Source organism: Muntiacus reevesi, chromosome 4, assembly GCF_963930625.1.
Source record: "Muntiacus reevesi chromosome 4, mMunRee1.1, whole genome shotgun sequence".
NCBI classification, from domain to species: Eukaryota; Metazoa; Chordata; class Mammalia; order Artiodactyla; family Cervidae; genus Muntiacus; species Muntiacus reevesi.
Window position 1 is genome coordinate 57,373,845 of NC_089252.1, and position 21,335 is coordinate 57,395,179.

At 45.9% G+C, this 21,335-nt stretch overlaps 1 protein-coding gene across 8 annotated transcripts in view; it reads right to left on the reverse strand.

The window, feature by feature from the left end:
• Positions 1 to 1,095: 1,095 nt before the first annotated feature.
• RNF152 (ring finger protein 152) overlaps positions 1,096 to 21,335 on the reverse strand; it is a 115,639-nt gene continuing 95,399 nt past the window's right edge. For all 8 annotated transcript variants that reach the window (XM_065932846.1, XM_065932842.1, XM_065932841.1 and 5 more), the window contains one exon: positions 1,096 to 9,072. In XM_065932846.1, the coding sequence (XP_065788918.1) occupies positions 8,328 to 8,942 (615 nt within the window). In that variant the 5' untranslated portion in view covers positions 8,943 to 9,072 and the 3' untranslated portion in view covers positions 1,096 to 8,327. The remainder of the gene's footprint in view (positions 9,073 to 21,335) is intronic.

Consider the following 21,335-nt stretch of genomic DNA (forward strand, 5'->3'; position numbering starts at 1 on the left):
TCCTGGCCAAACTCCTGGAGGAGCTGAGAGCATTTACATGCCGTCAATGCCCTCTTCGAGTCCACTCTTCTCAAGCTGATAGAAAAGCTCAAGCAAGAGCAAGCGGCTCCAACAACAATAAGGAATCCCTCGCTGGCCCCAGCACACACACTCACCCATGCACGGGCACGCGCGCACACACACACACACACACACACACACACACACACACACCCTCCGTTTGAGATCACGGAAATCCACACCAGAAATTCTAAAATATGCTTATTCAACTTTTATACTTTCAAACATCTGGACTCTCAAAAAATCTTGCTTTTTTGGTACAAGAAATGAATATGGAAGCACAGTAACCTCTCAAGTTTAAACTTAATAAGGATCATTTTTTAAATTTCCCAGAGAGCCAGGGCATACCAACACTAGCGTTCATGCATACCCGATCATTGATAACCCCTTAATTGGGTCACCTGTTCAACTGAACTGCAGTTCACTGATAGGATATTGAGTTATTCAAAGTCAGAATGTTTTTTATTAAAAAAAGAAAAGAAAAGAAAGCTCTTCAAACACCCTCTGTCCCACAGAAGAAAACATTTGTTTCTTTTGTTTTGTTTTTTGGTGTCTTGTGGGATCCTGTTTCCCCAAGCAAAGATTTAACCTGAACCTTCGGCAGTGGAGGTGCAGAGTGCTAACCATTGGAAAAATTTGTTAAAAGGTACTTTTCCAGACGCAGAGCCAAGAGACCAGGTCATGGTACTTCTCACTACACAGGGACCTGCACGAAATTGTTCTGCACAAGGAACATAAAGCTGGTGCAAACAGCATCGTTTCTAAACGGTACAGGGTGAAGGTGGGGCCACCAGAAGTCACACGAACCCCCAACTGCACAGAAACACACTTGGACTCACTCATTAAATGCATTCTTTAGCTTCTCAGAGGAGCCGCTTAAAGGTCACCTCCACTTAAAATCCTTGGCTCAGAAGCTCCTTGTTGCTTTATGACCCAAGTCGATTAAAATTCTCAGAGTCTCTGATGATGAAAATTCCAGCCAGCTTTTTTTTTCCTCTTCATGAGGTTGGGGGGAAGAAAACCAACACATGAGTCTATTTGAAATCATTTCATGAATTTTAATCATAGCAAATGTGTTTTAACAGTAGTCATAAAATCAACATTACCACATATACAAAGGACAAGACACCAGATTGGCATACAAAAATACCATATATTAAAATCAGGTTCATTGGAAAAACTCAGGACTTGCTAAGACACCACCTACAACAGAGACAGCAAGCAAGAATGCTTTTAAGACATTCAGATTTACAAACAGCAGCTTGATATCCCCCTTATGAAGTCAGTATTTGGCAACATTTGGACAATATTCTCTATACAGCCCAGCAGCTCGTTTATCTGTAGGGCTGTTTGGCCCTTTAAAAAAGATTCTAAAATAAATAATCCACAGAACTGTAAATGAAACACGTCAAGGACTTGAGTTAACAGCCTCTGAGCAGCATTAATCTAGCCATTGGACTGGAGTACTAGTTATCAAGAAGGCCAGGAAAGCCACCAGCGGAGTCGTCCAAGTGGCCGGCCTCAGTGTAACAGCTGCGTGGCTTACGCTGGGGGCGTGTAACCGTCCCAGGCTGAATCCAGCCACCTGCAACTGCCGAGGGGGTGAAACGGGAACTAGTGGTGGAATAAAAAATATAACAAATGACCACAACCAGGAGAGAAACCGAAATGTTCTTGAATGAGCCTTCCCAATAGTATTGACCTACTCAAGGCAGGTCACGTCCACAGGCCTGGGCACTGCATTCCACAGGTGAGAGGACACCGTTGGAGTTTGTCTGCAGTGACTGAGCCACCAGCCCGAGAGCAGGCCCTGAAAGTGTGTGCTGTGCCGACCGACACCCAGCGGGGCCTCCCGGGACGCGCCCATCAGCTGAGCACCTTCCCGCGTCTTCAGCTGACACATCCTGGACTGAGTTCGGTGGGCCATGCTGGAGTGACTCATTGTGCTTGGCTCAGTTAATTCCCGCTCTTCTGTTCTTTCTTCAGCTGGTTTCTGCCGGGACTGACCCTCAGCTTCTGCTTTGTTTGGGAGCTAGGGTCTCACTATGGGTTTCCTCCCTCTATGCCGGCGTCTTCTCACTTTCTGGGCGTGCCTGCCTCTCTTTTGCTACAGACTCAAGGTCACACCTCCACCATACAGGGCCTACCTAAGAGTCCGCTTGTTTCTCAGCCAGGAAAAGCCAGCCGGGAGTTTTCTGCAGCACAGTGTAAGACTCCAGCTCTTGTGTCCCCCCACTTTCGAAAGAGAGATGACACAGATACCTCCACCTGTTCCCCTAAGGGGCACCTGCCTCATCAATTTCCTCCCTTTTCCACCCATGCTCCTCCACTGCCATCATATCCAACCTTCTGCTTCTCGATTCTCAAAATGCAGATGTCAGATTAAAGACTGAGCTCCCCTTTGGAACACTCTCATTAGAATAATCCAGTAACACAGCCCACAGAGATCACAGAAGACCTTCACAGGGGCTACCAGCCCTGCATCCCATGATGAGCTTAGAGCAGTGTTCTAGAAGAACCAGGCCAGCTATAAGGGAACACCCCTCAGAAAAACAAAACATACATGCTGTTGCAGGCTTCAAGAGACCCCTCAGTACTTTTGCCCCGAATATTACTGATTGTCTCTAAAAAAGACTATAACATGAATAGTATCAAAAACTTTAGACTAGAATAATAAAGTCCAGCTAACGAGATGAGTGTTTTCAAGCACCGCTACATCGTAAGTGGGATATAGATAGTGGGATACCCCAGGCAGTGAATCCTGAAAAAAAAAATCATTGGTCCGACTGTGCAAGGAAACTTGTGCAGAAAAATGGAGCCATGTTGCCAGAGTTCAAGAATAATGGTGCCCTACTCACGACCACCTGAGCAGAGCCAAAAGTAAGTCATTTGGAAGACAGAGATTATATGTCCCACCCACTAGTGTTCTTCATACGGTAGAACTCACCTCTTCATATATAAGAAGTCTCGAGACCTTAGTTATAAGACACTCCCAAAGATAGCTGGTTTGACAAAATGGATGCAGCCTATAGCATTTGTTGAGAAATTAATACCTAAATTCAACATTATATAACCCACATTGAAAAACATCACAAACATTTTAGTTGATGTTTTAAGCTTCAGTTACAGCTAAATCATGTGCCTATATATGTGTATATATTTATACCTATATATATAGATATATATCTTTATACAGTGAATCAATTGTGTCAGCAAAGTCAATGGCTTGAATTTCTACTTGTTTTTTTAGAAATGTTTCAGGTTTAACAAAATTCAGCAACTAGTCATCATCTCCTGAAATAGACTATCACTTTCAAACAGTTACTGAATTATCTTGACTGCCTCATCCTTCTCTGCAGTTCCCGTTCTGGTAAGGATTGCTTTGTGGGTAACGTTTTCCTGAAAATGATGAAAGCGGTAAGGGACAGCTTCTCCTTCTGGGCCGAGGATGACAGATTAACTGACTGATGACCCTTCTCGCGTGGGAACGAGATGCCGACCAGTTGGCAGCATCATTTTTCTAAGAGAAGATAGAAATTCAAACCACTGGCATCCCACTCCTCTCGACCCAGTGGTCTTTGGCCCTCTAATTTCCTCATGAGTCTAGAGAAAATCTATCACTGGGCAAAACACGCAGTCATTTTTAAGGACAAACTAAAGAGTCCTGCTCATTGACAAGTTCTATATTTAAAACAAATGCATTTGATTAACATTATTGTGGACAATGAAAAGCAGACTAACCACTTTAGACACAGTGCACGTTTTCAAATAAAACTATGAGAGCTCTTTAAATCAAAATCTAGACTGGAATAAATACTATCAGGAAGAGTCTGATCAATGAAAATATATCTCAAGTTGAATTTTCTGCTTCCCTTTACTCACTTAAAAAGCAATTTTAGTAACTTTAATAACCTTCAGGTCTTTACATTTCATGGGCAATGTTTTTCTAATGTCAAACAAAGTGTCGTTGTGCAAGAATTCAAATCTTCAATTATTTCAGTGATAATGAAAAAAAAAAAAAAGACTAAAACAATGTTAAATCTCACTCTAAAAATAGTACCTACATTTTAGTCTGGCATCTGAAAAACGATGCCTACCTATGCCCCCCTCAAATACAAGGACGAGCTGGCAGACTTCAAGGGCAAACAAAAACACTGCCTATGAACACTGCAAAACATGCTTGCTCCTATATTTCACACCTTACTCATGCAGTGATGGAGTCTGAGTAAGATGTTGGAAGTGAAGAGGGATTTCATTAGGCTTTTTTCTTGTTTTCTGTAACATTTACTTTTTGGCCACAAGACCCTAAGCACAATTTCACAGTACAGGTCATGCAAGTCAAACATTTTACAGCTATTGTCTAACTACTTACTATTTTTGGACAATAGATTCACATGCAGCTAATGATCCCAGAAAAGGGGCTTTATCAAGCACTCTTTTAAGCTTCACTGATTTTTCCTTGGCCCAGAGTATCTAAGTAATAACCCCAAAGGGCAATCAATGCATTTTTACTGTCATACTTGAGATCATTTATTTTTAAGCCCAGAAAGGAAAAAAAATTTTAAGCCAACTGCAGGTTACTAAACCACAAACTGTCTTCTCCACCTTACTGTCTACTCCACTAACACCTTGATGCTCGATTCCACTGCATAACCCTCCAGAATCTGTTGTCCAATAATGGTACCCACTTGCCACATGTGAGTGGCATCAATTTAATTGACTTAAAATACAAAATCCAGTTCCTCATTCAGACTAATTTCATTTCAGTTGCCCAGTAACCAGTGTGGTTACTGTATTGGACAGCATAACTTCTAGAACATTTCCAGCATCACAGAACATTCTACTGAGCAGCGCCAATCATGAAGATCCCAAGGGCTGGCTGCACCAGTACAAGGTTTAACCATCAAGGGAACCACTCTTAAGTCATGAGCAAGATTAAACTGAACTATATTTTTAAAGGAAATATCTTATAGGTTTCTGATCATAAAGTATGACTGGAACTGAGAACCTATTGCCTTTTCATCACAACCTATGCCCCAGGTCATTGTACAAAATTTCCCCAAAACAATGCTTTTTGATAGCATACTTGATTCTACTTAGCATATTCAGCATTCTCTTGGTTATGTCAAGATCATTAATAAAGAAAAATCCATGCTTCTTATAGTTTACTATTTACACAACACTCACTGTCCTTTGCAGGTAAAGTGGGAGGCAGGGGGGAAACCAATGTTTTGCAACTCAAAAAATTCAGATCACATGGTTCTCTTTAATTGTCTATACTCGTCCCTAAATCAACCCTCCTTTCATTTCCCAGAGAGGTAGATGCTAACTAAAACAAATATATAAATCTACAAAAACAAAGACCTTAAACCTTAACCTTAAGTTAGTAGAGGGTGGGCATTCGTCCACCCTGAAAGGAGATCGTGGCCCGACAGAGAGGGCAACAGGTCTAGGAAGGGGCAGGAGGAAACCGCAGTGCAAAGTCCTGGCCCCCCTTTCGCTGCAGATCAAACCATCTTGCATCCTGTGGGCCTGAGTGGAGTCGTCCGAAACATCCAGCCGCCAGAGGCTGCCTTCAGATTCGACGTCCTATGCTTCCCGTTGTGTTTTCACTGATGTGAGCTGAGTTCTGGCTGATGGTGTCACTGGGCTGTGTCACATGGGGTAGACGTGTTCTCAGGGTCGTGAGTAAGTGCCAGAGGCCAGAGCAGTGGATGCCAAATAACATCAAACAACACGAAGCCTATACACATTCTGTCCGGCAGGCTGAGACGTCACATACACGCGCACACGCACACTCGGCACACACAGGACTGCACACCGATAAGCAGGTACACAAGTGAACAACTAGCGGCAGAACCCACTTACACAACGGCTTTACATCAGTAAGACTCACACAAAAATCCTGCTGGGGGTTGCTACTGTACCTTAAATTGTAATGTCAAGAATCTATCATAGAGCCGAGGAATTTTGCACTGCTAACTGCAATTGGGATTGTTTTTCAGTAGAAAGTACGTGGACATTTGTACTCTACGGGTTTGTGCTAAGAAACCCAGGGCACTGTATCATCACATATGTCAGTGTCTATATATAACCTACAGACCGTGTAGAATTCTATCCCACTACACTCCAGGGCTAATCATTTCATATAGGACATAAACATATGTAGATATCATTCACAAAGACAATTTGAATATGGCATGACTTAACATTGCAAGGTAAAGTCCATTTGAAATGCAGAATCCTTAGTGCAACATTTCTGTGGGTTTTTTTTTCCCAAGAGAAACAGAAATTAGGTCAGACATGCATCACGGCAGCCTGGGAGAGTTTGAGAGATTGAAACTAACCCAACAGTATATTAGGTTACATAATAGAGGATAGTATTCAGCTAATATGATACCTAAATTATTAATACCAAACAAATCCTAGATTATTTGTTGTATAATGCCCAATAGCTTACACAATAAAATGGCATTTTAACCTAATTTCTAGTTTGAGATTTCAAATACATTTCCTAAAGGGCTAATGACAAATTTGAAAGATTTGAAAAACCCGAGTTCATATTTTTATATCAAATTCTCATGTCAATGAATATTAGCTTGGGATTCTGTTCATTATATTGTCATTTTATCTCAGTTAATGCCAAACTTTAATATGCATATTTTGTGCTGCTTGAAGGTAAAAGTTAGCATGTAGGTAAATTAAATTATCTCAGTCCTGAGGATTATTTCTAGCCTTACTTTTTGGAGGCAGTCACGCCTTATTTTCCTGTCCCCTGTTTTTAGGAATTCACTGGAACACGGACATATCTGTGAACGGGGGCAGGGTGGCTTGGCATGCACCACTTGCTTCATAAATTCCATAAAAGAAACGAGAACTGTAAAGCTCACAGCTATGTCTGAATGCACACATATTCAGACATAGAATGTGTCATTTAAAACCAGCAGATCTTTCTTTGCAAGCAACTGCAGGCCATTAAACATTTAAGCACATTTGCGAATCGATGGTGAGCTGGTCCACTTACACTGGGATGTGCATTGCTAGTTCACCTTGCCACACTTCTCGATAAAAACATATCTTGAAATACAAGAGAAAGTCTCACTTCCACCAACAAGAAGACACTGGAATGTGAAATGGCTTAACTCTCACGGAGCAATCTCTTTTAAGAAATAATCATGGACTGTCTTAAAACGCCAGTCCAGGTTTGTTAGCAATTACCAACACTTCGAGCTGTTGGAATACATCACAACTGGGAGAAAAGACAGAATCTTCTGCATTCTCCATTTGTGCCTTACAGAATACAGGACTTGGACACACAGAAGAGGAGCAAGTGTGCAAGGGACGTGCCTGTGACACCTCGCTAGGGGGTCCAGGTGGCCGCAAGGTGGCCGCTGTTTCAGACTCTGGACTCATTCACGCCTACAAAGTCTTACTCCTGGGATTCTTCTGAAAAGATTCAAAACCTGAGGTAAATCAAATCACACACACACACAAATACACAATATTTACATTTAAAATTCTTGTTTTGTGAGATGGCTTGAGAAAAATTGGCATGTAGGTTTCCTGTGGGATTAGGCATTTCTCATTATTACTCAGTTTATTTCTCCTGATCCGGCCTTCGGTTTAATAAACACATAGCGAGCTCTAATTACAGGGGAAGAAAAACGAAGGTACGTGACAAAACACAGCACATTGGAAACACTCATTCAGATGTTTTCCGGAAAAGACAACTGTCCGCGTAACTTATTTTAATTTGGGTGCCATTCAAAATTGTATAAAAAGTCTTAGCAACTAAAGGGAGACAGGGTCTCATTTTCTCAAAAAAAGGAAAGAAACCAGCACTGCATGTTGCGGTTGAATTTTTTACAGGGATTTTCAGGTTTAATTCTACTTGTATTCAGGGCATCTTTGTTTTAATCTAACACATTTAGAGAAGATCACATTGTATGCACTTCCAACAGTTTAACGTCTAAGTAGAACAGGTCTATCTCGTAACATGATTTGGAGAAATGATAAATTACAGTCCATTTAACAGGTGATTCTGAGGATGCATGCAACCATCTTCGAAGCCGTCGCCACCAGGAATGAGAGCGCTCTGCCTGCTTTCCCTTCGTGTCTGTCTTCGGGTAATCAAACGTTGGCCCAGGGCCCGGAGCCAGCGCCGGGCCCCCCGGGGTCAGCGGGCCCCCCGCCTTCTCACCACGACCCCCCCACCAACAGCTGCTCAGCCCCGAGTGGGCACCCACGGAGCCTTGCCCGCAGCCCCTTCAGCCGCAGGATATCACAGTGAAGCGCTTGGAAATGCAGGACATGTTGTGGAGCACGATGCCGAGGAGGAAGACCAGGACGCAGGCCACCAGGATGACGGTGCACACCCCGGACCAGGTGGAGCTCTTGGCCGCGCCGCGCCGGTCCGGCTCCTCGGCCGCCGCGTCGCCCGGGGCCGCGGGCTGCAGGGGCTGCTGCTCCGCCGCGGGGACGCCCACCACAGCCACCGCCTTCGGCTGGCCCCCGGGCAGCAGGCGGCAGCCCGCGTCGCCGGGCAGCAGCGCGCGCTCCTTGGAGACGGGCAGGGGCAGCATGTAGCAGCCGTTGCTCGGGAGTCTGATGAAGACCGGCGTGTGCTCGGAGGCGTGCGGGATGGCGATGACGCCCAGCACCGCGGGGTCGTCGGGCAGCTGCGACACGGAGAAGCCGGGGGGCAGCCGGGTGGTGCCGCGGCACCAGGGGCAGCGCACGTCCTTCTGGCTCGTCCGCATCTGCTGCAGGCACACGGAGCAACAAGTGTGCCTGCAGTCCAGCAGCTTGGGCCTGCGCCGCGGGCTGTAGTGGTTGAAGCAGATCTGGCACTCCAGCAGCGAGTCCTGCGACAGGGTCTCCATGCCGAGCGCCGCGCGCAGGGCCGGCCGCTCAGAGCCCGCCGCTCCGCGCGCTTCCTCCCGTGGGGCCCGCCGCGGTCGCCGGGGGGTCGGGGCGCTCACGGCCTTCCAGCATACTCAGGCGTGCGCATTTCTGCAGGAGACAAAAACGCACACCAAGTGAGTTACTTCCAACAGGCCGAGATGGATGTATTCCACGGTTCGGAAGTCCGGATGTCACGATACATGAGTGCAAGTTTCCCGCTCCCGAGACTGGAAGAGTCCCGGGAGGTCCAGTGGACAGTGAGTGAGCGAGTCCGCTCCTCGCATACTTTTCTTATTTCTAAAGAAACAAGTGTCTCTACAGGGTATGCACTGCCCCCCAAATCTTCTACAGAGGGAGCCTGCTGTTTCTGTTTACTGTTCTTCTGAACTGCTCTTCTAAATACACTGCAGAAACTCATTTCCAATAAGCTTCTAGCATTTCCTAAATTTCTTTCCTTTGCGCCCGGGACCTTCTTCTCCTGACTCTGCTCGCCACCCTGTAAGTGCTCATCGCCAGATACAGGCACCTCTCAAATCTGGGTACATCATGTAGCCGGCTCACTCCATGGATCTGTGTTGGGACTATTCCTCTCTCACAGGTAATTAAAAGGGTGCCACCAAAGAAGCACGCTCAGGCATCGGTTATCTTTTCCCCCAAATCTCCTGAACCAAGGCAGCTTTTCTCAAATGGCTTTAAAAAGAGTCAAAAAGCAAAACAACTGCCCAATAACAACCCTGAATCTTTAGACAGGAGGGGTCACAAAAACACAGGATCACGAGTATGTTTCAGTCAATTCTTTTAATTTCATGATTATTTGGGGCTGCACCAACAGGACCAACAGCAAATACCATTAATTCACTGATTATAATCAAGTATTATTGTCAAAGAAAACCGGCAAACAGCCTTGACCAAAAAAAAAAAAAAAAAAAAAACAGGAGAAGAATGTTAGCCTTCTGGTATTGACAGGAGGCAGGATGACTTAACTGGAGTTTAAAGAATCCATCAAATGTTCTAATAAAGGCTGCCCAACACCATTTCCTATTGAAAGCATCCAAATTATGTGTTCTGAATGGAACCATGATGACTCTGGAAAAAACTATTCAACCATTGTTGTAGAAATAATTGCTAGTCCTAGAACCCCACCTACACCCAGAAGCAGGAGCTAATAATACAGATAACCTCCTTCACAATTTTCTTAAAAAGAGAACCTTCTTTTTCTTTCTGATTTCCTTTGTGTGATTGTGAATACACCCCTCCGCGGTGATTACGATTTAAGATCAAAATCAAAATGTAGAAAAAGTTTAAAGTCAGAAATAATCACTGATAAAAATTAATGCTGACAATCAAAAATGAAACATTTTAAAATATTTTGCTGTAGTAAGAGGACTTAAATTATTGAAAATAAAATATAGTAATGTAGCATTCAGAAAGCGCATATTATAATCAACTGCTCATCTATCTACTATTTCAAGAAACAGTTGTGGCATAATTGAAATTTGCTAAGTGTAGACCTTAAAATGTTCTCACCAAAAGAAAAAAAAAAGATTAAGATGTGACATGATGGAAGTGTTAATCAATGAGATGTGGGGAGTCCTTTCACAATGCATACTTATTTCCATACTTCAAAGTGTCCATCTTAAATGTCTTACAATCCATTTTGTCAATTATACCTCAATAAAGCTGAAATAAGAAATAAAAATAAAAATAAATATCTACTGAGTATCTATGATGCAAAAAGCACAATACTAGCCATGGTAGATTATTAAGATGAATCAGACCCAAATACCACTCCTAAGCTGTGATTCATGGGGTCGCAAAGTGTCGGATACGACTGAGCAACTGAACTGAAGCTATTTAAAGTTAGGCAAAAATGAACTCATGAACATATTTTCTCTTCCATTCATTTATTCATTCAAATTCTCACTGAATATTTACCATGTGTCAAGCACTATGGTAGTTATTATTGTCCCTTGGAACAAAGACCTTGTCACCACCCATAAGAAACTCACAGCCTAGACGTACTTAAACAGCCATGCAAGTAAATAGCTGTAACATAAACACAGGGATGCTTGCCTTGCTGGAGCTGGATGGAGCAATCAGAGGCCCAGCGAAGAGTCTGGATTATGGAGAGGATTTAGACAGGGAAAATTTCAAGACAGGGTACTTTCAAGTTCAGAAATCAGCAGAGCAAAGGAAAAGGGGCGAGCAATTACAGAGTTGCTTTTACACTCTAGCTGTGACACTGGCTAGGTTTTTTTCTAACACAAGAGTAACCTTCAGATGCCATCTCTAAGAAAGACCTTCACAGTTTTAGCCTAGACGTTTAGGTCTTTGATACAGACACCTTTTATTTTTTTTATTTTTATTTTTTAAAACCTTTATTGAATGTGTCACAGTACTGCTTCTGTTTTTGGTTTCTTGGCTGCAAGGCATGTGGCTCTTAGCTCCCTGACCAGGGACCGAACCCACACCCTTTGCATTGGAAGGTGAAGTCCTAATCGCTGGACCACCAGGGAGTCCCCGGAAGCCTTTTAAAGAAACAAAATTCACACAGAACCTGCAGGCACCCTCCCGCAGGCCCAGCCGGGAGAGCAGAGCCCACAGCGAGGGGAGAGGTGAGTGGACCCCGGCCGGGGCCACAGACCCCAGACCACAAACTGTGGCCACCCCGAGTGCCAAGGTCGCGGGATTCATCAGGGAGCCACAGTCAGGACAGACGGGAAAGACTTGCTGGGAAGCTACTGTAATATTAGACAAGAGATAAGGATTGTGTGTGCATGTGTGTGTGTGCGCGCGCATGTATGCATGTGTGTGCATGCGTGTGCACGTGTGTGCATGTGCATGTGTGTGTCTGAAGTCAACAGTGGTGATAAGGATGAAGAGATCAAAAGTGCTGACAGCTCTTAGAGCAGTCAAGTGGGATCTGGCCACGTCGCCAACGGGACTGTAAGGGGAAGAGGCAAAGGCCCAGCGAGAGGAGGGTGAAACAGACACAAGAGGAGAGGAAAGGTGAAGAGAAACACGATGAGTCCTGTTTGGGCTGTGCTCCATTTGAGGTGCTGGGAAGGGATAAGAAATCAGTTACTCAGGAAGATGTTAAAGAATCAAAAGGAAGCTGAAAACATGGGTCTGATATTGTAGAGCAAGTCAGGACTGGGCCTGAGAGAGCTAGATGGCACCTCCAGAAAACAGATCTCAGCCAGAGGCAGACACAGCAGCCCGCAGCCCGCTCAGGGAGCACTCACTGTCAAGCCTGGCTGGACGGAAGAACAGGGGGGGCGTAGGAGGACAGCCGGGGACCCCTCCCAGCACGTCCCTCAGACAGAAACGGCCCAGGCGGCCCGAGACCGTGAGGAGTGTCTGAGTGCTCAGTAGCTCAGTCAGTTCTGACTCTGCGGCCCCACGGGTACAGCCCGCCAGGCTCCTCTATCCACGGGATTCTCCAGGCACCGAGACTGGAGGGGGCTGCCGCATCCTTCTCCAGGGGATCCTCCCGACCCAGGGACAGAAACTGGGTGTCCCGCATCGCAGGCAGATTCTTTACTGTCTGAGCCACTGGCAGACATATATATATATATATGTATGTATGTGTATACACACACACACTCACACTCACACACTCACACACACACTCACACTCACACACACATTCACACACACACTCACACACTCACACTCACACACTCACACTCACACACACACTCACACTCACTCACACACACACACACGCTCACACACACACATGCACACACACTCACACTCACTCACACACATACACACACTCACACACACACACCCACACACACTCGCACACACACTCACACACACACTCACACTCACACACACTCACACACACACTCACACACAGACTCACACACATTCACACACACACACTCACACACGTGGCTGCAGGTTCGCGGCGGAAGGGGGCGTTCAGGCACAGCCAGGCAGTGAAGGGCTGGGGGAGCCCTGGCGCTGACGCCTCCTTCCCTGCACCGTGGGCCCGCCAGGCGCGGCGCCATCTGCCCAGGGCTCTCCTGGCCCCGAAGGGCGGCTGTGAGCCAGCCCAGGGCGCAGGAAGGCGCGCAGTCCCCTGGCCCTGCCCCAAGACCTGCCACACCACCATTTTTCAACAAACCAACACGCACTTTATTCATGAATTTATGTTCCAAGTAATGTTCACTTAATTGGTGTCGAGCTCCCTTAAAATTAGATTATACGACTCAATTTCCAACATATCCAAGTTAAAATTTCCAACTGTATCCCAGAGTAGGCCTTAAAACACAGGCCGAACACAAAATCAGAGGGGAAGACAGTTCCTCCCCTCTCTGCTCAGCTATTCAAGTAATTCTTACAACAGGACAGCCTCTTGATTTATATGTGGATTTGTTCTATGTGAAGCCAGCCCGTACTGAATTCCAGTTTATTTCCTGTCTCATAATTAGTAATGATGATGATTAGTTAGGTAAAGAGAGGAAGATTTATGAGGCTCTGGACCAAAGCTAATGATGAATCATTCTTTCTCCCTTTCATCTCCCTTTCATCCTTTCATAAACCCAGAAGATGTGAGTCAACTATAGAAAAAATAAGGTCCACATAAGCTAGAAAAGAAACCCAAATTCCCAAGCACAGGCTTCACCAGCACACACTGGCAACCTGCCTTTGCCATTAGTTTCCTTACAGGAGCAAGACGTGATACTCAAAGTAAATACTCAGATCCAAAAGGAAAGTGTATTTTGGTAGAATGCATAAAAACAGGTGTAAACTGAAGTACACTGGAACGATTTTTAAACATCAGTACAGTTTATTTTGAAAGAACATAAAGATTAAAAAAAAAAAAAAGAAACCAACCAGACAGACCACAAAAAGAGGAATAGCAGTTAAGGGAGGGCCTTCTCAAACTAATATGGCTTACGAGATACAACATATGGTCAAACACATCCTCATGAAACAGCAGTGTTGGCACTTCCCTGGCAGTCCCGTGGCTGGGGCTCTGCTTCCACTACAGGGGGCATAGGTTCAATCCCTGGTCAGGGAACTCAGATCCCTGCGTGTCGCACAGAGCAGCCGACAAAAAAGTATATACCCTAATTTAAAAACACTTGAAAACAGTTTCATAAATAATGCCAATTACACAATACACAAATAGAAGGCCCTGAATCACCACTGAACTCAATGCTAATTCATGCCTTGGATTTAAAACAGTTTAGAAAGCTGAGATATGTATGAATGGAGGAAGGTGTGACTTGGAAGGAAAATGCCAAAACCAGAGGGAGGGGTGTTGTTCAGGGTCAACTGACACTCGGTGCTCTACAATACCAGTATATTTTCACAAAAGAAAATTTCTTCTTGTTAAAAAACTACATAATTTTAAGCATCTTTATTAAAGTGTGGGTGTGATCAAGTCTCCCATGAATTTAGTGGGTGGTAAAAAGCAAAGATCTTCAACACTGAATTTTTATAGTTCAGTTGCTTTCAGAAGTCCAGGCACATAAAGATAAAAAGCTGATAAAATATATCCAGTCATCCCTCGGTGTCTGTGGGGGACAGGTTCCAGAATCCCCTCTAGGATAGCAAAATCCAAGAATGAAAAAAAAAAATCCAAGAATGTTCAAGTTCCTTATTTAAAATGGCCTAGGATGCTGGCCCTCTGTATCCTCAGATATGAAACCCTCAAACATTAAACTCTAGGATATGGAAGCCGCCAGCCACAATCCAAGTAGTTTTACCCTGCTTATACTTTCACGATTCTTCATACACTGTGACTTAGGTTTGCGACCGTGACATCAAGTATGAAGCCTCTCCCCAGCACTGTGACATGCGCTGATACCGATCACATCTGACTGACTTTGAATGGTTCCATTTGTTGGTCCACATGAGGATCTTAAATTCAATGGTCACACTGAAAAAAATCTCAAAGTCAGAGATTAGGCTAGTCACTATATGCTTTTCTTACTCTCAAAGTAGGATGTCTTTTTGATAACAGGCCATTTACTTATTCAAGAAAATGTAAATATTTGAAATGAGATTAGAGAAAATAATTACAATTCCATTTAATCTGGCATTTCGGCTGGCAAGACCATGTAGTTATACTGGATCTTGGCAAACACTCTGATTAATGGCAGGAGTTGGCATGGCTTGGCGGTGACAGGTGTGTGGCTGACATCTGGTCCTCTTGTAGCAGAGAGCAACCCTTTCAGGACACAGTTGCCTAAAGCGTGTAAAGTCCAACTGGTGTAAGAACTGTCTGTTTTCATGGAGAAGGCAGTGGACCCCAGGCTCTAACAAATCTCCAATGAGAACTCTATCAGCCCAAGCTCTAAAGAAAAGCTGTCCTGCTTGCTCCCATGAGCATCATGGCTTGCAGTATCTGATGACACAGAAAACCAGGAGGGTGAGAATGGCTACTTCAGAGTCCTGAGCAGGGACGTCCCTGGCGGTTCAGTGGTTAAGACTCTGAACTTCCACCGTAGGGGGCACGGGGTCAATCCCTGGTCAGGGAACTCTGATCTCACAAACAACACGGTGTGGCCAAACAAACAAGTCTTGAGTGACCAGGGGGTACGGGGCAAAGGATGGTGCCGGGGCTGGAGGCAGATCGGCCCCAGCAGCAGAGGCAGGCGGGGAGGACAGAGGTCACTGGCTAAACAGGCAGAGCAGCAGACCCACCAGAAGGCAGTGGCCACCTGGGGCCTCGCCACACAGCAGTGGGACTAGCCTTGCCCGCACTGCCTATCGGGGTAACCACGAGCGCAGGGGGCACGGCCACGGCCGAGGTGCTGCGCCCTCCATGTGCCAAAGCTTCTGCTGCAAAAATGCAACTAACCAAGCAGCTGAAACAGAACCACAGTCTCCAGAGATGTATTTCATTTAAGTAAGGTAGGGAAAAGAGGGATGAATCAGACCCATCCACAACTCAGGGATAAATATTTAAAATCAAAGTATATTGGAATCAAGACATTTTTAGGAATTAAAGCCAGATTTCAGTATAACAAGCACTGGGCTTTGTTGGTTTGTTTGCTTTAGTATCTATCAGACAATCGCTACTATTAGGAATCAGGAGAGAAAGCGTTTAGCTCCAGTTCTGCCCTTAAGTAGACAGGTTACCTTAAGCAAATCACCTCTTGGTGAGTGCAGGGTCCTCTTCTCCAAGGACACTGGACTAGATGGTCCCTCAAGTCCCTTCTAGTGAGAACAGTTCCATGACCTGAGTAACTGCTAACCACACTCGGGTTTTCAGCAAATAACAGAGCTGCCAGGCTGTTTGTTCCACAGTCATTCTCATTCTACCTGAGAGATCATCTGTACAAATTAATTGTCAGTGATCTCATGCATGGTTATGTGAGACATCTAAAATAAACAGGAAACATCAGAAGTTTCTCCCCTACTGTGTGGTGTAGGGAACTCTGCTCACTGTTACAAGGCAGCCTGGATAGGAGGGGTCTGGGGGAGGATGGATACATGTACTTCTATGGCTGAGTCGGTCTGTTGTCCACCTGAAACTGTTACAACACTGTTAATCAGCTATATTCCCAACAAAAAATAAAACGTTTTTTAAAAAAGAAGTTTCTTCCTTTATGCCTTGAATTTAATGAATGAGCATAAGGAGAGCTAACACCCTAACAGGAAACAGCCACAACTTTGATTTGTAGCAATAATCAAAGGAGTTACTATTTTATATCTAATCAATAACCTTCTCAGCTCAAGCAAGATACCCCCATTATCCAAGCTTGCTAGTAGGTGAAGGTGAGGTTCCAACTGTCCCTTGAAGAAACGCCTGCATAACCGTCTGGCTCATACGGAAGCCAAGGTTAACACTGGCCTCGGACATACAGCTGCACCTTCACTTGCTCTGATCACCCAAGGGTGGAGAAGAAAGAAAGGTGCAGATGGTCACAAAGGTAGAGAAGAGATACCAAGGACTGTCAGTGGATCCCCGGGCTCCCTGGAGAGAGGCGATGATAAAAGATGCCATCAGATACACAGGTAGAGAAGAGGGGAAAAGATCAATCACTTCAACTCATAGAATCCTGAGTAGTGCTGGAGGATCTGAGAACCGAAGTCAAGGGGAAGGGTCGACAGAGCAGTAAAAGGGAGGCTCTTCTTCAGGTGACCATGCAAATTCAGCTGGTCGTGCACAGGGCTTAGACAGAACCGCTAAGGAAAGAGCTATCATTGCCTGTTAGAGGACATTAGAGCCCAAGTAACCTAGGCTGGCCCACTGTTCTTTTGACTCCAGACACTGGAGAGCAAGAGTCAGAGAAAAGGACACAGAAATATTCTTTATTTGATTAAGCATCCCATCTGACCCGTGTCAGCATTATCTCAGATAGCAAAGGTGGCTCTGAATTCACAAGTCTCAAGAGATGCCGGAGTTTAAGGTGGTATCGCAAGGTGAAATCTAAAGACAGCCCACTGCCAAGGAAGCACTTTAAGTCACCTTTGGGGCGAACGGCTTGAGGGCCAAGACTGTGCGTTAAGGATTGAGGGGCTGTCAGAGGGGCAAGCGCCCCGGAGAGCAGAGGCCTCTCTCTGCCAGGGGCTCCCACGGCCCCTGCTCTTCACCTGCAGGGGACAGAGACCTCCGAAGGCCCCGACAACAGCCGGTGTAAATATCTGCATTTTCACAAAAGGAATCACACACGCGCATCCCACGCCCGTTTCTTACCCAACCACAAATTCCAGCGCAAACTGAAACCTTTAGGGAATTCATTTTTTTAATGTTTTCCCATGATACTTCATTTACGTCAGGGCCCACAACCTTCCTCTGTGGGGCAGATGAAGCATCTTTTAGGCTTTTGGGTTCATGCAGGCTTTTTTGCAAATATTCAGCTCTGCCATCAAAGTGTCAAAACAGTCAGCTCGAACGTCAAAGAGCAGCTGAGGCTGCGTTAAATAAGACTCCCTTTCCAGAAACAGGCCACAGATGGGGCCCGGCCGACAGGACGTCATCTGCTGACCTCAGGTCCACATTGTTTCTCATCAGCTCTGTCCTTAATCCCTGAAATTCAGTATATTACTCCGGAGACACCCATCCTCAAATCAGCTTATCGCTCTAACATGAGCTATCTTACCTGAGTTCTCTGTCAAGCCACAGAATGCAAAATATTTCCATAATTATTTGAGGAAGACATTAAGGGAGTATCAGCTTTACAACTACATTGTCCTTTTAAATGACCATTCCCAGACAATAGGAGGAAAGAGAGCTGAGCAAAGAACATTGACAATGGCCAACATCTGCTAGTCCCACCAACAGCAAATATTTACTAACACCATTGGTGAGAACTTACAGTTAGGGCTCCAAAGTTTCTTCACACTGAAATATATGGTTCTACTGCTTCAACAAATAAGCAATGGCTCTAGAATTCCTTTTGACAGCTCCAGATTAAAGACAAGCCTTCATCTGATGGAACTTCACAAAGACACCATGATAATGCCTCCTGATGTTCTGAACTTTGGATACAATTCTTGTTTTTCATCTGCATCGTCCTGCAGTAGCTCAACAAATTTAGATTTGGTCAGGTGAATCTCAGCCCTATACAGAAGCATCTTCTGATGGTTCAGCTTTGGGATACATTTCCCAAACACATGGGCATCCCTTCAAAGTGCGACAGGACACGTGTGATTTACAATGAGAGCGCCATCCCGCTGAGGCCTCTGCAGGCTGGAAGGAGATCAGGACCAGAAAGTCTTAGCTCAATGTTTTCAAAACCACCTAACTGTTAAGACTCTCTTATTTTCACACATGAAAAAAATTTAATAGATATATTTCTTAATTAATTTTTATTGAAGTATAATTGCTTTCCAGGCTTTCCAGGTAGCTTAGTGGTAAAGAATGTGCCTGCAATGCAGGAGATGCAGGAGACAGATGCAATCGCTGGGTGGGGAAGATCCCCTGGAGAAAGAAAAGGCAACCCACTCCAGTATTCTTGCCCAGAAAATCCCATGAACAGAGGAGCCTGGTGGGCTACAGTCTATGAGGTCACTAAGAGTTGGAGGCGACTTAGTGGCTGACACATGCACACAGTTGCTTTACAACGTCATATTCGCTTCTGCTGCACAGAAAAGGGATCCAGCTATACGTATACACGTGTGCTATGTCGTTTCAGCCGTGTCCGGCTCTTTGTGACCCCTGGACTGTGGCCCGCCAGGCTCCTCCGTCCGTGGGATTCTCCAGGCCTGAATACTGGAGTGGGTTGCCATGCCCTCCTCCAGGGCATCTTCTCCACCCAGGGATCGAATCCGCAGCTCCTGCGAACTGCAGGCAGATTCTTTACCACTGAGCCACGGGAAGCCCCATATGTATACATATACCCCCTCTTTTTTGAATTCCTTTATTTCTTAAGAGTTCTTCGAGTTACCTGGAGAACATTCTATATTAAACATTTGAAAAAAGGATGGCATGTTAAAAACCTGGTGGGTTTTATGGCCATCACTTTAAATAAGTCTATTCAAAAACCATTCATGAGATTATTTTCTTTGAGCAGGGAGTGTTTATTGCTTCAATCTCCCTACCTATCCTCAATATCTATGATTCATCGCACGAATTAAGCCTCAAACTGAAGTTTCAAAGAATTCCTAAAGGCATCAGTACTAAAATTAAGCGCCACAGGGAGGCAGCTGTCAGTCTGTTCATTACTTCTGCTTTTTCTTACTTCCAGCTGCAGTAACTCAATGAGTGTTGATTTTCCATTTAGGCAAGGTAAGAAAAAAAGAAAAGCGTACAAACCCCTAAACTAGATATTGAACGGTACTGCAACCAAAGGCTATCAATCATTAATTCACCTTTCCAAACCAAACAATAAATCCAAAGGATTTTTCCTCTTGCTTTCTGATATTTTTAAGTCACTTTGAGGTAAAACTTATCAATGATAAAATGCACATGTTTTAAGAGTACAGTTCAATGAGTTCTGACCAGTGAGAGGGTGTGAAATCAATCAAGCTATTTCCACCACCCAACAGCCTGTGCGCTTCACCCAGCCCGCCCTTCCTCCCCCCACTGACCCCCAGCCCCTAAAGTTCCCGCTCTGCTTTCTATCTTTGCATTTGTTTGTGTATTTAAAACCCTACCTGTGGGTTTTTACTTAGGGGAAAGTAGCAATATTCTGAGGGTATTTCAGATTGTCCCAGGACCATGACTTCTGAAAATAAGGTGTTCATTCAAGTTCACAGAGAAAACCCTAGAGTGACAAGCATGCATTCAAACATTACTGAGCAAGAGCACTGCTCTCGGTTTGAGGGGTGGAAAGCGGAAAACACGGGGCCAGTCCTTGCAAAGAAGCCACGCTCCTAGCTACAGGACCGCGTGACCTGGGCTTAAGGCGGCCGGGTGGAGGATCGGGTAGACCCGGAGAAGGAGCCCCTGTCCGTCTGGGGAGCCAGGAGAGAGGTCTGCAGGGAAAGACCGCATCCTGACTCCAGGTGAGGACGCAGCTTGGGCGAGAGGCAGAGTCCCACGTGGGGCAGACGGGGGTGGTAGGAACGGGGCCAGCGCCTGGGTGCCCCTGTGAGAGCGGACGGGGACGGCGCCCGGCCCACCGTCCAGGCCGAGCTCCGCCAGCACCCGGGAGGCTTCGGTGCCGGCACCCGCCCCGGCTCCGAGCTCAGCGGAGAAGCGGATGGCGAAACTGGGGTTAAGGCACGACCTCGGCTAAAGCAAGCCGGGAGGCAACAGCTGGGCCCCGAGCGAGGCCGCTTCCCCTCCCGCCCGCTCTGGTCCTCACGACCGGCACCTGTCCGCTCAGGGAGACGCGAGGTCGCCCGGCGGCCAGGCGCAGCGCGCGGGGAGGCAGGCCCACGGAGGCGGGCCGGGCCGGGGCGCGGGCCGGGGCGCGCCGAGTCGACGGGGCAGGGGCTGCGGGCCACGCGGCTGGCCTCAGAGGGGCGCCGACGGAGGCCAGGGCCGGGGAGCTCTTCTTCAGGAAGAGGTGGAGTCCCAAGGAGGGGACGGGGGCCCTCCTGCCTCCTGCACAGAGCCTGGATCGCATCTGGGAGGCGACGGGGCTTGGGAAGACTTCATACGAGAGTGTTATCCAGTCGCTCAGGCGTGTCCGACTCTTTGTAACCCCGCGAACCGCAGCATGCCAGGCCTCCCTGTCCATCACCAGCTCCCAGAGCTTGCTCAGACTCACGTCCATTGAGTCGGTGACGCCATCCGACCATCCCATCCTCTGTCGTCCCCTTCTCCTCCCACCTTCAATCTTTCCCAGCGCCAGAGTCTTTTCCAATGAGTCGGTTCTTCCCATCAGGTGGCCAAAGGTGGAGTTTCAGGGAGAGAGGTTTCCCAACCATAACTGCATTATCATTATTATGCTGAACCATATGAAAGAATATAGCATGAAGTACATTCATAATATTGAATACATTCATAG